General features: G+C 36.8%; 1 protein-coding gene across 2 annotated transcripts in view; it reads right to left on the reverse strand.

Moving 5' to 3' along the window:
* The window catches only part of LOC306855056 (arf-GAP with SH3 domain, ANK repeat and PH domain-containing protein 1-like), a 36539-nt gene that overhangs the window by 18356 nt on the left and 1251 nt on the right, over positions 1–16932 (reverse strand). For both annotated transcript variants that reach the window (XM_079393474.1, XM_079393475.1), the window contains exons 2-9: positions 6704–6776; positions 6140–6285; positions 5759–5833; positions 5033–5082; positions 4016–4145; positions 3121–3206; positions 2621–2696; positions 459–545 (exon numbers count right to left, since the gene is read on the reverse strand). In XM_079393474.1, coding sequence (XP_079249600.1) covers positions 459–545; positions 2621–2696; positions 3121–3206; positions 4016–4145; positions 5033–5082; positions 5759–5833; positions 6140–6285; positions 6704–6776 — 723 coding nt within the window. The remainder of the gene's footprint in view (positions 1–458; positions 546–2620; positions 2697–3120; positions 3207–4015; positions 4146–5032; positions 5083–5758; positions 5834–6139; positions 6286–6703; positions 6777–16932) is intronic.

Consider the following 16932-nt stretch of genomic DNA (forward strand, 5'->3'; position numbering starts at 1 on the left):
AAACCCTGTCTATTTATTACCCTGACAAATAATATATACCACCATGCGCTGCAACATAAAATGTTATTGATTTTCCTGGAATGAATCAATAGTGGTGTGTGAACTCCGAGACAGGAAAAACATAAGAGCATAGCAGTGGGTTAAACATACCGCAGTCCTATACAAGACACAACTGAACACAGAGCTGCAGTTTATTGTACTAGACACTGGGAAATAGTCCTTGTGACAACTTGGTCCTGTCTCCATTATACATATAAGCCTTCAATTACAGTAAACCATGCAATGTAAGATCATATACAAAGGAAGTGTTAGAAAAACCTGTTTAGAATTTGTAAACTGAACAGCTGGGAGTGTAATAGGTGAAAGCATGCATGAGAAATTTGTGCAAATTCCAAAGCAGGAAAAATGTGTGTGCCAGTGGAACGGGAATGAGGTACAAATAGAGTGTCATTCTTTACCTCTTTGAATTCGGGCTGCAGAGCTGGTCTGAGCTGATCTCTGAGAGAACAGAGCTGTCTCTTCTCATCATCCTGCTTATGTTTGATCTATATAAACACACACACACTTAAATTCCTCCAAACACATCCTACACATCCTCTCCTCCTTGTACATTCCTTCAGCTGTGTTTTTCTAAGCGTGATTACTTAGGTTTAGGGTTAGACAATGGCCCTTTCATTAAGTTGTCTGTCACTCACAACTTCACTGCAGCTGAAAGAAGGCGTCTGCTTTATCAGCCATAAATGTACTGTTACCAACTGCTTACAGCGTTGATTTTTCTCTGATTGTGTCAGTGTGAGGTAGAGCGGCGGAGGCTGGTAACCTTGATGCGCCGTGATCAAAGCAAACAAAAGCCGCTCTGTTGTGGTTCTTCGTGGTCTAGAGTGAAAATCTGGGAAGTTAACTAAAAAAATCTACCGTTTTCCCATCAAGAAAATGTGGTTCTAGCAGCATTAATTTAGTATTATTTATAAATGATTCAAGTATTTATTTATATTTTCAATTATCTTTTACTTTAATATTTCTATTTATCATTGTAATTTTAGTTTATTTGATATTTTTAGTTATGTGTTTTATTTATTTAAATATTCTTATTTAGGTTTATTTTTTTATGTCAGTTTTAGTTTAGTTTTAATTTAGGTTTTTCATCTGTTATTTATTTTTTATTTCAATTAACAAAAATGTTGTAATAGTTTTAGTTAACGAAACTTAAGAGGAATTTTGGATGCTTGTCAGCTGGTTGAGATGAGATCAGCAGATTAACCAGCTAAACCAGACTAAAAATCCAAATAGACCAGCTTAATCTACATTAGGATGTATAAAGAAGTTTTTTTTTTTAGCAGATTGAAATTTCCAAGTAAAACCCACTAATACTGAGTCACTTGGCCACCTTGGTTACATCAGTGTAGGTGTACACATATTGAGATGATCGACCTAACTATTTTTAGACAACAAACTATTGATCTGGGCTGACTATACAAAGCACATAGAAGGAGATGAAGGAACATTGAGAATGCACTGCATTAGCTTGAGGGATGATGGGATGCCATAAAAATGCAGAACAATTGCCCAAAAGTCATTTGCTGCTCAGCATGAGCAATCTACTCAATGAGATTGAGATATATTTGGCAGAGAATGAACAAAGGATGCGAAGGATCCCCAGTACTTTTCAATTTAAAAATAAAGACTTGCTTGTGAGATGGTATATGAAGAAATATTAATACACTGGGAATCTATATGATAGCATGGACTGAGTGATTGGGGCCAACGTCATGCTCATCCTGAGCTTCACTGCTGCAAAGTGAGATGCGTTCTGAATACCGATTAGCCGCTCCACCACATGACCATGCCTCCCATAAACACACACACACAAGGCTGATCCTGTTTGCCTGAATGGATTTTGAGTATACAGGGCCTAATCTATCAAATCGCTTGACAGATGATATACAGGTTATCTGTCTGAATTATTTAAAACCAGTTTGGATTTCAACACCTTTTTATGCATTCTGACCTTTCCTTGAGTAAGCCGTTACTCCCTAAATGATAAACGTTCTGCATTTACAATTGAAATGTCAGTTTAGTATAATTATGATCAATTTAAAAGCTAAAGATATTTGAAAATATTTGGACAATTCTTCCTTATTTCAAACTATAGACTTAATCACATCATACTGTACGATATAAAGAGATGGAACCAGCTGGGTAATAATAATAATAATAATTTTTATTATTATTGTAATCGAAATTAGTAATAGTAATAGCAATATTCAATAATAATAATATTAAGCAGCAGAACAAAAGTAATTTGACAACATTATTATTAGCAGTAATAGTAGCAGTAGTATTTTCTCTTTCCCTTTCATGCAGCACTTTGGTTAAACCTGTCACCACTTATTTGAGGTTTGGGTATTTTTTGTATAAAGTCTTTGGTAACACATAAGCATGAATGAAAATGGGGGGGTAAAAACACACCATAGGGCAGTTCAATCTTATTTCTTCGACTTCCATAAGTGTGATTGCAGCTGATTATCATTTTAAGTGGGATTTGTGCCACAACATGTCATCTGTTCCATACATTAAGAACATATCTGAGTAAGCATCAAACATGGGCAGGATCACTCACAGCACTCAGCTGTCCCTTAAGGGCATCAACGTACTGCTTGAGTTTTTCCGTTGCAGCCAGACACTCCTGAAAGAAACTGACAGGACAGAGAAATTTTAATTACAAATCCTATAAACAAAATGGTGTCAATTGTCAAGGAATCTCTATTCCTCTCTCACAATTTTTTCAATGGTTTCGCACTCTCTCAAATTCCAGTCACACTTAAAACAGGGTGACAGACTCGAGTGTGGAGGGATGCGGGTATAAAGCAAGGCAATCAGTCACACCACACACACATTTAACACTGATGGTGCCAAGCCGGCACAGGTGTGCTGCCCATCCCACAGATTTCTCTTCACATGGATGACTTTATTCATTTTGCTATGATATGGTTCATGTCATTGGACAGATCTATTTTTGGGGACTGAATATCTTGCTTTACGGGGACATTTTGTCTGAAGGATTGTTATAAGTCCATAGAAATACATTATTATTCCAAAACCTTTTTTTCACAGACTTACTTGCATTGAGAGTGGTAGTGTTTGATGAGGTTCTGTAGCAGGTCTACTCCTTTCTTGGTTTTAATTTCATTTACTTTGATGAGGTACTGTTTATGAGGAAAACAACAAATGAGATTTAAACAAATTATTCCTTATATTCAGCAAGGATACATTAACTTTTTATTAAGGCTTTTTACATTGTTATAAAAATTCTGTTTCAAATACATTTTTAGTTTATTTAAAATTTTTAACTTTCTATTCATCAAAGAATCCTACAAAAAAAACAACAACAGCATCATGGTTTCCACAAAAATATAAAGCAGAACAACTTTTTTTTAGTATTGATTAATTGAGTACCAAATCAATGCTCTCACGCTCTATGAGCACCGTCTTCACATGCATGCGCCAGCACGCGGAAACAGCAAAATGAGTTCTCTTTCACTTTTCAACAGCTTAAAAATCACTTGCTTTTGAACTGAAATGCTTAAAAAAGGGTGCAATCGAAATTTGCGTGACCACGTAGCACAGCTGTTAATTGTGTCTACCAGTATATCGCCCACCCCTAGTTTAGTCCTTCATATTCAAACTATGATTAAAAAAATTATTCTAAGAACAATTTGGTAACTCAAAAATGTTTATTCATAATCTAGCGTTTAGTGTTTATTGTTGTTTAATTGTGAAAGAAACAATATCTTTATAATATCACAATGTCTTTATAAAATATTTTTTACACACCATAAATGGGATCATCATATTCAGGAATGCTAGGCATCAAAAAGATTAAATACCCCTGGTTTATAGAAAAAGTTTTCGCCATTCATATATTTCTATACAGATGAGCTGATCACACCATTAATCAAAACAACATCTGTCATGTTCCTCTATAGCATCTTACACAAACATGAGCGGATCTTACTTCACACATCTGTAGCTGGAACATCCTGCGCTCTTTCTCCATCTCTTCAGCAATCTCTCCTCCGCTCACCTCTGTACGCACCATACCATACTGCTTCGCCAGTTCCCTCTTCTCTTTCTCGATTTTAGTGCTGAAGGGGACAAAAATCATATGAAAGTGTGGTCAGTTCTACTATATAGTGTAGTACTACATACTGCACAGATACGGTACTCATTTGATTCTTGGAAGCACAGTACAAAAGTATTGTAAGAAAAGTGAAACGAGACACTTACGAGAATTACAATCAAATGAAGAACAGAAATTAAAAGGAGCAAAATAACGATACAGGAAGTACTAAAAAGATTTCTGGTAACAATTAAAGATTAGTAAATTAGAAGATCATGGACTTTCAATGGTTGCTGTGTTAAATCTAGAAAACTCATCATTTTTTATATATAGACCTATTTGTGTGGATAAAAACACATCAGAATGTATGTGCTACTTTTGAGTTTCCACATAGTTTTTGTTAAAAAAGTGAGTTTCATAATATCAATTATATTTTTACATGATATCCATTTTAATATATGCCAAAAGGACACATTTCTGGTTTGGAAGGAGCACTTGAGTCCTACTGACACATACATAAGGCTAAAACTAGACTAAACAACCCAAACAACCATTGCTTTAAAAATAATGTGTGAATAAATATGAGAAAGAGAACAAGTGAAGAGCGATGCTACAGAGAATATGTAACATATGAGGCACAAAGAATATAAATCCTACACAGTTTCTAAAATTGGTTGTTGTTTGACACACACACACACACACACACACAAACACAAACACAAACACAGACTGTCGTGACAGAGACAAGTGATAAAATGTTTTCTTGTTTTCTTGCTTATTTCGAAGCTTTTGCAATATCTCGTCTAATGAATCAAAATAAATCACCGCTCAGTGAGAGTCAAAAAAGAAAAACCACTGGAACAAATGACTGGAATAAGCCTAGTTTAAAACAATGTTATAAAAAGCACTCACAATTTATTCTCATAATCTCTCCACGCCTTGTCAAAAGGCTTTTTCAGGTCCTGACAAGATAAAAACAAGGAGTTAGAGTCAGTCTTACATAATCTTACAGTAAAAGACAAGAGCATCAAGACAGGCAGAGAAGAATTAAGGAAGTCTTTCTTATCATCTGTCTCATTACCGTCTGCTCACATTAAACACTGTGCTTATGGTAATGATCTATGTAATAGATTTCTACTAGAAAACATATTCCTTGTTGCCTTCTGGGAAAATATCCTGCACATTTCATCTGTATTTGCATCATATATACTAGGAACACTAACAAGGCAACATAAGTATCAGAAAGTTGGTATTACCATTGTCATTTCATTTGTTTGGTACCTTAGAGTGCTATATGAATGCCATGGTACAAGATGGCAATTATTTGCTATAATGGTATACAGTGGGGTACTATCAAAAATGTTTTGCAAATGTAATATTGATTTGATTTCATTATGCTGAACTTATAAAATTAGCAAATACTAGTGATCTACCAAATCTTAATTTTTGAACCTATGAAATTCTTCAAATTTTTTAAAGGTCATTCTTTGAGCGTATTTTACATTTTTTAACGTATAATATTTTATTAAATGTATATAGATCGATTCATTTGCATTTATCTGATGGTAACATCTACAAAGCAAGCACAAGAAAAATCTCACTTCAATTGGATCGGTTGTTTTGTAGATTTCAACTTACACCTTTGACCTCTTTCAGATCCCCTTTTACCAGCGAGTCCAGGAAGAAGTTGATGTTGTGCAACATGCTCTTCAACTGATAAAAACAGAAATATTAAAATGGAAAGTTTGAGCTTGCAAAACCCATTTAGACCCAGTTTGTGTCATATACTTGCAAACAAGCACATTAAACATATTTTCACTTTAAAAATCTATTTAACGTGAATACGCCTGGAAGTGATAAGGAACTGTGGACAGAGAGCTGAGACAACCTTTGGCGAGGAAGCTGAGTTGTTTACAGATAAGGCCTATCTTGTAAGTCCAAACCATGACTAATACTAAAATCTATGGGATTATGCACAAGCCTAATGGAAAGCCCTTCCCGGAGCTCCATGTGTCTCACCAAGTTCTTCATTGGCGTCAGCAGTTCTTTGGAGAATTCTGCAAATTTATTAAACGCAGAGGCCACTTCCTGTTCTCCATTGTTGTGGAAATTCACAGCCAACTTCTCCATGGAATTGATGTATGACTCCAAATGTGATATGTGGTCTGGAAGAAGATCAGCAGCAGAAATACAGCACAAACCGTGAAGATATAACTGAGAAAACATGGGGATTTGGCTAAAAGCACATGACACTAAAAAAACAGATAGAGATGTTGATGTGTTTGGGTCTCATAGGGGGCATCTGCCTTCTACTTCATTCATATTCATAGATAGCTGAGCTGGAGGAAATGTTTTGCATACGCTGTCAATCTCTCTAATGAATTAATACAGATTCAAAGAATAAATGAATGCTGCTGACAGTCTAATGTGCATGACATTCAAAAAACTATTAGGGCATAGTAAAGACATTTGTGACAAAATGGTACTAGCACCCAAATAACTGAGAAATGATACCTTTTCAGGTACTTTCTCACTTATATAAACACAAATGCACCCAATAGATTTAATGTAATTTCATGTTACCTTGGCCAGAGATGTTATTTGCTTTGGCTGCTTTCTTCATTTTCTGCAAGATTGTGCGGTCAGAGTCCAAGGCCTGTTAAAGGAAAGAAAAAAAGGGTATCACCAAGAATTAATTCACATGAAGAGCAAATCATATAGAATATTAGAATGATTTCTGAGGGATCATATGACAGTGAAGACTGGAGTAATTTAAGCTAAACATTTAGCTTTGCCATGACAGGAATTAATTACATTTTAAAATACAGTACAATAGAAAACAGTTATTTTACATTTTAAGAATATTTCACAATATTACTGTTTTTACTGTTTTTGTGATCAATTAAATTTAGCCTTCTTTCAAAAGCATTAAAAGATCTTACCAACCCCAAATTTTTAAACGGTACCTTGAATTCAGTGTAAGTCAATTTGCATAAAAGCTTCTGCCAAATGCATAAATATAAATGCATTTTCATTCCAGACCACTTCAATTTGTTTAAACCATGTTGAAATACACACAAACACAAGGAAACACACATATACAGGGACACAAACAGAACTTGAAGCGGCTCCATACAGCAACACATTTCCTGTTTCAAAAACAGCAATTACATGCAATGGTGAAATGATTATGAAATAATGAAAGACCCAGAGAGCTTGCCCTCTGAAACTGGACTGCTGAAATTACACCTGCTACATTTTCTGTACTAAAATCTAATCTAGCTCCATGAATTATGCAACAATTGAGTTACTATAAGGCAGCAACTAGAGCATGAAGTCTGATTGTCGTGTCACTAAATAAGCAAGAGCAAACAAGGAAAAATTAATTAACAGCTTCATAGTTGCTTGTTTGCAGCCTGCGATCTGAGAGCATGATACATTGCTGCGTGTGGTTCAGAATAGTGAACTGCAGTGAAGTCTTCAACAGTTTGGCTCATTTAAGCTATTTCCAACCACCATATGGGGATCTATAAACAAGATTCCAGACTTTATTTCATAGTGCTGCAACACGCCTGAGTTTGACTGTCTAGTTTCTTCATATCTGTAATGGGAAACAGTATTTCCTGTGGATGTCTGTCCCAATTATCCCTTCCTTCATTCAGGATAAACAGTTTGTTCCTTAGGGTGGAGAATGAAACCCTGCAGAATGGTAACACTTCCCTATAGCTCATATCCCATCAGCATTGTCTTAAACAGTGCCCATCTTTTTAACCAATCACATTTTTACAAAAAGCTAAATCTCCAAAGTCTTATTAGCCACAAAAGAAAAGTTTGGGTTTATTTCCCCAGAATGCCTTTGGCAAATACATTTGTTTGCTCCAGTTAAGAAAAAAAGAAAGAGCAGCTGCCATGTTTTTTTTACATGCCACTGAAGATCAAACTAAAAAGTCAGTCATCTACATCAGTACATTTAATAGACAGTGTAATGCAGCACTTGTTCCAGGACAAGCAGCACTGCAAAAAGTAAATCAACCCAAAACAGTGCTTTTACTATCACATCCATATCATATACCCATAAATCAATGCAAGGAAGCAAAACATTGCACATGAGCTCAATGACAACAGCCATTAAAGGCTGGAATACACTTTGACAGGTTCTAAAGTCATAGCTATGTGGTCACTTAGCTGTTCTGAGTGTTAACACGCTGCTATGTGGTTGCTAGTGTATTCTAGGTGGTTGTTAGATGGCCACATTCACACAGCAGATGAATATGTTCTGTGTTTGAGTTTTTAAAGTGAAACAGAAGTTGTGATCTTTTCACAACTGTTAAGGATATTCAATCTGTTTGGATTTTGAGATGATGGTGTTGCACTCAAAAGCAAGTACTGCTCACTGCAGAGCCAAATGGCCTCCATCTCCCCCACTCTGGATGCCCATCTCCACATCTGTGGAACTAATGGGTGGAGTTATGTTTAGCAATAAGGTTAGGGAATGATTAGGTGTCTAACTCCAACCATTACCTCCAGCGAGGGGGAGCTAGAGCTCCAGCTCCTCCCATTTGGCTCTGCAGTGAGCACCCTCTCCTCAAAAGTGGAACATTTTTGTGATAATGTTTTTAGAACATTATTAAAGACCTGATAACATTGTAAGAACATTCCATCAATGTTACTGGAAGAATGTTTGTTCATAACTTTGGGAGATTCTTGCCAGAACATTAGCCATAATTCTGAGAACATTCGCTGTTAGCATGAGACATGATAGCAGACAATAAAGATAACATACATAAATGCTATTCAAATACTGTTTCTTTCTTTATTGTCATTGTTATTAACAACGAGATAACATCAGAGCAGCCTACAGTGTTTATATACCTTATACTACTTGGTTCAACAACTTGTACCAGACAAACAAACAAACAGCAAAGATATAGGAATTATTGTCCATATGAAAATATATTGCAGATGTTAGATATGGTGTAAATACTGCAGCAATGCATAGTCCAGTTTCCAGCTAATGCAGTTGTGTAGAAAAGGAATTGTGGTGTATCTGATGGGCTGGGTTTGCTGCACTGGGATGGAGGATGCAGGCCAGTCTGCTGGTTCTGGCTCTGATGGCCTGGTATCGTCTCTCTGAGCGCAGCAGGAGGAACAGGTGATGTGCTGGGTGCAACTTATCTCACGGGATGTTATGCACTCTCAGCAGACAACGGAGCAAACAGGACAGTAAATGGGTGTCGATCCTAAACATTGACTGCTTTCACAACACGTCCATAACACTGTTTATTGGTACTGTGTGTTAAGTGTTCGAGAGCATTTTCAAAAACTCTGAATAAAACTGAGATTCTTTGTTCTCCTTAGCCTTGAAATCAACTTCCTTTTAAAAAATATATCTCAGTTTCTATGGAGACTTCTTCCTGTTTCAAAGCCGAGGACCTCTGTCTCTGACACTCATGTCTTATCTTGCTGTTTTTATTCTCTGTTTTTATTAAGGAAACAGGCTTGTCAAATGGCAGCATAAAAGGATTATAAGCAATTAATATTCATTGGTGTCACACATGATAGTGTGAAGAGGAAAATGTAATTCACTGTTATTAGTTCAGAGAGCCTGTAATGAACTCCTCAAACAGCACGATAGAGAAACACTTTGAGTGTGATCTCAAATCATCTGACTTATTTAACCAACACTTAAAGGGATCCCCAAATGAAAATGCTGGCATTATTTACTCACCCTCAATCTTAAATGATTTCTTGTATTCTGTGGAAAACAAAATGAGAATCTTATTGCAGAAGCTGCTATGTGGACAGACTTTTCAGGCCAGGATTTTCAACTGAAATTTGGACCGTTCCTCACACAAAACTATCATATAGATTCAGGAGACAGAATTTAATGTATAAGTTGTATGGACTAGTTTTTATGCTTTATGTTGTTCTTGTGTTCTTTTTGTAGCTTTTTATTTTTTCGCTAACACTTCCTTTAAAGGGGACATCGGATGCGACATACACTTTTACAAGTTGTTTGAACTGAAATGTGTGTTGGCAGTGTGTTTACACAACCACCCTATAAATGATAAAGATCCACCCAGCGTGTTTTTTTTTATCTCGTTAAATAATTTCCCCTTTCTCATATCAAGCTATTCTCAGATGCCTGTCTGTGTGACGTCACACAGACCCAGACCCTCCCACGGTTGTTGATTGACACAAGCATTTTACCTTAGACCCACCCTGAGTGAGCTGTCATCAGTCCGCCATTGTTTCGTAGCCAGAGAAGGAGTAGACAAGAATGGCTCCTAAGCTATTGAGGTGTTTTGTTGTTGGATGTAATAATGAACACAGCAGTCGTCATTTACTCCCGACATCTGAGCCACTGAAGACGCAGTATATTATCTTTGTTTTTGAAAGGAATGCATCCTCCGATCTGCCTAAATGCGTTTATGTTCGCGCAAATCATTTGTGATCCAGCCTCACCTACAGAACAACTAAGTAGTTCTTTTATGACTCTTTGGAAATCGCCTTTCCTAATAGTGTGCTAGTTAGCAAGTTAACAAGGCTAAAGTAAACAGTATAATGACGACTCATCACCCCCGGGTGTGTCTCACTCAAACTGGAATGTGAAGCTGCGGGCTCTTTGATCGCCCCCTGGTGGTTGGCTGCAGTACAGGTCATAAACCCTGCCCTCTCCATGTAAACGAATGGGACTTGAGGCATAACAAAAAAATGAATTACACTTCCAATACAATTTTCCAAAATATGATTTTGGTCATTTAAGATTGTTATTACGCTGATATATGTTCAATTGTTCGTTTTTGTGGCAAGTTGGATTTTAGCTAGTAATTTGATGCTATAAAAATGGGGCGTGTCGTTATGGTTGATTGGGTCTGCGGGAATTTGGGCGGTAGTTTGATTCCGCGGCTTCACCCCACGACTCTACTGTGCAGACTCTGACTCCAAACAAAGCTCTACTGCGCAGACTCGGGCTCCAAATGACGTCATTTACTCACGATGGCAGCGGCCATACTGAGATGTTTTGGCTTCACTTTTCTATAATGGAAGAAAGCGGAGATGCATCGTCCATCTTTTTTTACAGTCTATGGTCACCCCACAGAAGAGAGGGGTGGAGTGAGCGGAGCGGCGCTCATTAGCATTTAAAGGAACATGGACTAAAACGGCTTGCTGAAAACAGAGATGATTTTGACAGGGTAAAAAGGGTGTTGTTTTACACTACAGTTGAGAAATTTGAACCAAAGTATGTTATAGACTTTTCATTTATACCCTCAAGAATCATATCAACTTGTGGAAAATGGGCATCTGATGACCCTTAAGTTAAGCAAACAGGAAATCATCACATTAAGAACAGCTCGTTTCACATCAAGGATGTTTGACTTTCTTAACTTCAGCCCTTCCAGTCAGCTCTGTTATGTGTACACTGGGCCAATAACAATTCAACCGTGCGGTGGTTCACCTGGAACAGCATTCCATGCTTAAATTCACATTCCCCTGACTAGGCAGAGTGAGAATTCTGTACTCTGCATGGCTAACCTCACTGCTCTTTTGTTCTTTATGGCAGCAATGGTGCCTGGCCTTTTGGATTGGCTGTTGTGTGCGTTTAGTGCTATTACATGAAAATGGTTGGAGTTATGTTTAGCGATAGGGTTAGGGAATGATTAGGTGTCTAACTCCAACCATTACCTGGATTAGAATTTGTTACACAGGGCCAAATGGGTGCCCTAAGCAGGATTGCAAAGTTGTGCCCCCCTCCCTCAAATATTATGGAAGTAAAAAAAAAAAACCTACTATAGGGGTCAAAACAGAACTTTAATAAAATATAAAAGTAAATAAATAAACTTAATTATTTACAAAGTACAACTGTAGCTCAGTTACCTATGACTATGACTTTAATAAACAGTTGTCTGATTGATTTTATAGTCTCAAGCATTCAAGAAATCACGCAAAAGAAAATTAAGCAGTTTTATACGATAAAATCATGGTTCATTTTTGTAAGGGTTTTGATGTCCACGTTTTGTTGTTGTTGTTGAAGAAATTATAGAGGCTGTAGCATCTATAGCAAAAAAAGTTGCCAAAATTAAGTGGATATATGAATTAAACGTTTGGTCAAAATAGCCTATTAAACAAGGATTTGATCGTCCTGTAAGTGTAACAGCAGCAATTATCAGGCCTTTGGCTCCCTTTGCAGGCATTTGTAATAACATGTAATGTACATAAATTGTTTATTTTGTATTAGCCTACATTATGCATTTTAACAGTGTTATTCGATGAAATCATATAATGATTAATTAAGCAATCATTATTGCCTCATTGTTTTTACATAATGCATTTTAAGTCATTTTAAAGGCTGTTGTTGGCTTAGGTCTGATTCACAACCACAAAAATTATTATCTTAATACGTCTTTGTAAATTATTATTTGAAGTAAAAAGACAATGGTTAATTTGCTGTTACCATGGCTACAAGAACCATGATTTTTTATTTTATTTGTGGTAAAACCATGGCTACTTTTCATAAGGGAACATAGAAAGTCAGAGAGAATATTATATGCGTTGTTGGGGGTTAAATTATTACCGACATTAAAACACGTTATTAACGTCAACAGCCAAAAATGTTTTACAGGATTATGAAGTGATGAATGGGCTTCGTTTTCACCTTTTTTTTTTTTTCTTTTCTCGGTGCCGGATTGCTGATGTCTTTTCACAGGCATAGTTGTCTATCAATTATGATCATTTGCATTCAGCTGCAAATATGAGGTGCGAGCGGTTGCGGTCGCAGATGCGGGAATGTTCAAGTGGGTTTTTTTTTTTTTTTGAGCAAATGGTATGTGCCCCCCTGGGAGTTGGTGCCCTACGCAAACTGCGTACTCTGCATAAAGGGAGCGGCGGTACTGTTGTTACATTTATATAGCACTTTTCTGGGTTTATATAGAAAAGGGGAAATTCCTCAACCACCACCAATGTGCAACATCCACCTGGATGATGCGACGGCAGCCATATTGCGCCAGAACACGCACAACACACCAGCCAGTGATGAAGTCAATCAGTATAGCCAGCTATCTACTAGAAACTGGCTGCAAATTGAAACCAAGATCTCACTAGATGACACAGCAGGCTGCGTGTTTTACTAAATGAAAAAAAAAAAAGCTAAAAAAGTGAAAATTTAATCCGATGTCCCTTTTAAATTTAGAAATAAATGACTAGCTGAACCAAAATTGATCTGGTTTTCTAACATGAAATAATACCTTAATATATGAAAATATTATAATATGGAATTTAAAAATTTAAATTATATAGTTCACCAAAAAAAAAACTATTCCCAGTCGTTGTACAAAGCACCAGTGAAGACGTAACTCTAATTCCATTTCTCACATTTTAATTAAAATTTTACTATCATTATTTCTTTCAGACACTTTTCCAAAGTTTATTTCTTTTCCTTGGGAGAAAACAGTGTTTAAATTTATCGAAAAGATGTTAATTATTCACCACAATAGAACAGCTTCTGCACTAAAACATAAAAGCCCCAATGCTTCAAGTCACAAATCCACCATGAGACATGCAGTAATAATGTTTTGAGCTCTGAGGCAATTTATAATTGAGGAGCACAACCAGATGTTTATCTCCCTCTTTTGTGCTTAATGAAGCAAAGCCCACACAATTCACTCTCTTCACCACTGCTGGTTTCAGCTACTTAATCAAGAAGGCCAGAAGTGAAACTCATCACACCACCATGAGTTTATGTCCTCAGTTATTAAATGTCGACTGCAAGATAAGGTAAAAGGTGACGGGTCATCTTCCCGCTGGTATCTGGGATAGCCCATAAAAATGCAGTCCACACTGTAAAAAAAAAAAGTTGAGACAACTTAAAATTTTAAGGCAACCAGCTTCAGCAGATTTTTCAATCAGTTTTCTCAACTTGTTGTTTTAAGTTTATACAACTAAAAGTTGAGAATCTCCTACAAAAATAAGTTGAGAAAACTCAAAAATCTGCTAAAGCTGGTTGCCTTAAATTTTTAAGTTGGCCCAATTTATTTTTTTTTTTTTTGCATAGAAGTGCTATGACCACTCATTTAGACCAGTGAGTCTCATATAAAGTGGTAAGGCATACTATTTATTTTGTGTCCATAGTGCTCTAAAGACAGAGAGTGCTCTGAGACAGACAGACACACACACACACACACACACACTTGTTTAGAAATAGCATAAAACCCACTCAGATGAAGCTCAGCAGCATGAAGAATGCAGAGCAGGTTTATCATGAAGTCAGCAGATGTTTTATGGTGTAAAATAACATGCTGATGCTACTTCCTTTGAAAAGGTGTGACCACAACGGGGCTTTAAGACATACTAAAATAAACCAAGTGATAGTTCACCCAAAAATAACTGTTCTGTCATCATTAACTCACTCTCATGTCATCTCATGTCAACTTCTTCTAAGGAAATATTGATAACCAAATAGGTTTGGTTACCATTGACTTCCACTGAAAGTACACACACTTAAAATACCATCATGTTCCACAGAGGAAAAAAGTCATAAAGGTTTTAATGACATGGCAGTGAGTAAACAATGACAGTGTTTTGATTGAACTGTCCAATCAAGTCCATAAGAAAATGGGATCAATGATCGTGAAATCATTAGTAAATGCATCAAACTAGCTTTCATGGCATTAAGCACTGCAGTAATTGACAGTAACGCATTTAACTGGATCCCTGGGGAAACAATGCTACAGGGCTAAGTCAAATGGATTATCAATTACTTTTTCCTATTGAATTAATTTAATTCAATTTTATTTTAATGATGCACCTGGTAGTATTATTTTAAAAAAGCACAGTTTAAAACTTTTTTTAGAAAACAAAAATACTGAGTGTACCTTTAAGAAACCTGAGGAAAACCCTACTATGCCTTTGTTCATCCTACTCTCCCCAAATGCTCCAGGAATGAAGATAATAGTAATATCAGGTGTCTCCATTCTGAATGAATGAGTAACTCTGCATTACTTTATATGGGAAAAACAAGGCGTGCAACAACAGCCTCGGCTACTCCTGCTGGTAAGGCAGATTATCCAAGCACTCCAATTATCTTTCATTATTCCTCTCCGGTGCCTCTGCTAAAACCCAATCGCCTCTCATTTCAATTTACTTTCAGCAACATACAATGGGAACAGGCAAGCACGATGTTGTGTTGAAGAGAGATATTTGAGGTGTGTATTGGATCATCAACAGAAATGTCCAGGGAAATCTTTTCAGTTCCTGCTGTGTCATTAATTCACATGACCTAAACACAGACTCTATTATAGCATGGGGTTCCCATGATCTCTCTTGAGGTCAGTGCAGATTAAAGCAAAGCATCTGTTGTCTTATTCCCTTCTCAATTCCTCCTCTTTAATCAAGTAGGTGGCGAGTTCAAATATTAGAAGTTGAGTGAGATTCAGCATTGAATGAACTGGAACAGGTCTTGTACCAAGAGAGTGTTGAACACAGAGCTGATAACATTCATTATTTAAAGGGATAGTTCACCCAAAACATGAAAATGTGTGTGTGTGTGTGTGTGTGTGTGTGTGTGTATGTGTATGTGTATGTGTATGTGTGTGTGTGTGTGTGTGTGTGTGTGTGTGTGTGTATGTGTATGTGTGTGTGTGTGTGTGTGTGTGTGTGTGTGTGTGTGTGTGTGTGTGTGTGTGTTTTCAATGAGGTTTAGTGTTGTTTTACGTTCTGTAAACTTATATAATATGGACAAATTTCTTAAAAATATATTTTCTATTCCAAAGAAGAAATAAAATCATACAGGTTTGGAACGACACAAAGGTGAGTAAAATGTTGTTGTTGTTTTTTTATTTTTGATTGAATTATCCATTTAAGTCATACATATTTCATATGCTTTCCCACCAGAGCTTCTAATAATTGTTTTGAGCAGAAGGATTTACTTCAGTGCCTGTAAATCTGCACTAAAGCAGATTACACAGAGGTGTCCTTCACTGATGAAGTCTGGTCTGAGAACAGTCTTAAAGGGATAGTTCACCCAAAAATGAAAATTTGAGGTGTATCTGCTTACCCCCAGGGCATCCAAGATGTAGGTGACTTTGTTTCTTCAGGCTTTGAGAGTCAAAAAAAAAACATGCACAGACAAAACCAAATTAAACCCTGTGGCTCATGATGCCGCAATGTTTAATTTGGTTTTGTCTGTGTATGTTTTGTTTTTTTACTCTCAAACCCGTGGGTCCCATTGACTGCCATTATATGACTGACAGACTGCAATGGTTTAAGTTAAAAATCTTTCTTTGTGTTCTATTGAAGAAACAAAGTCAGCTACATCTTCTATGCCCTGGGGGTAAGCAGATAATCATCAAATTTTCATTTTTGGGTGAACTAGCCCTTTAAGGTTATGAAGGATGAGGAATGGTTTGGATAGTGGTAGCTGACTCTTCGGAAGAAAATCCAGACCTCCACTCCGACTCTCTTATACCGCTTTTGTCCTGAACCCCCCTGAGGCTGCGCTTGTGCAAAGCTGACTAGATATTGCGGGTCCCACCCTGTCACACGAAGCCCAAACAATCAAGCATGTACTGTTCAATTTGTGTGGCTGTGTATTGTGCAGGCCAGGTCATCACCATGGTTACTTCACACTCCATGTCACTCTTATTAAAGCAGTCATCATTCAATTGTTACCACCCTGACCCGGCTGTATGCCTCAAATTGGCACAACTGGGGGTCTGAAAATGTAGACCAATGTGCATTAAAAAATTAGCTTTGGTTTATTAGGAAGGGGATGGCCTTTGCTGTGTCAAAATATACAATAGCAAAATAATCACACT

Source organism: Barbus barbus (assembly GCF_936440315.1).
Source record: "Barbus barbus genome assembly, chromosome: 35".
NCBI lineage: Eukaryota > Metazoa > Chordata > Actinopteri > Cypriniformes > Cyprinidae > Barbus > Barbus barbus.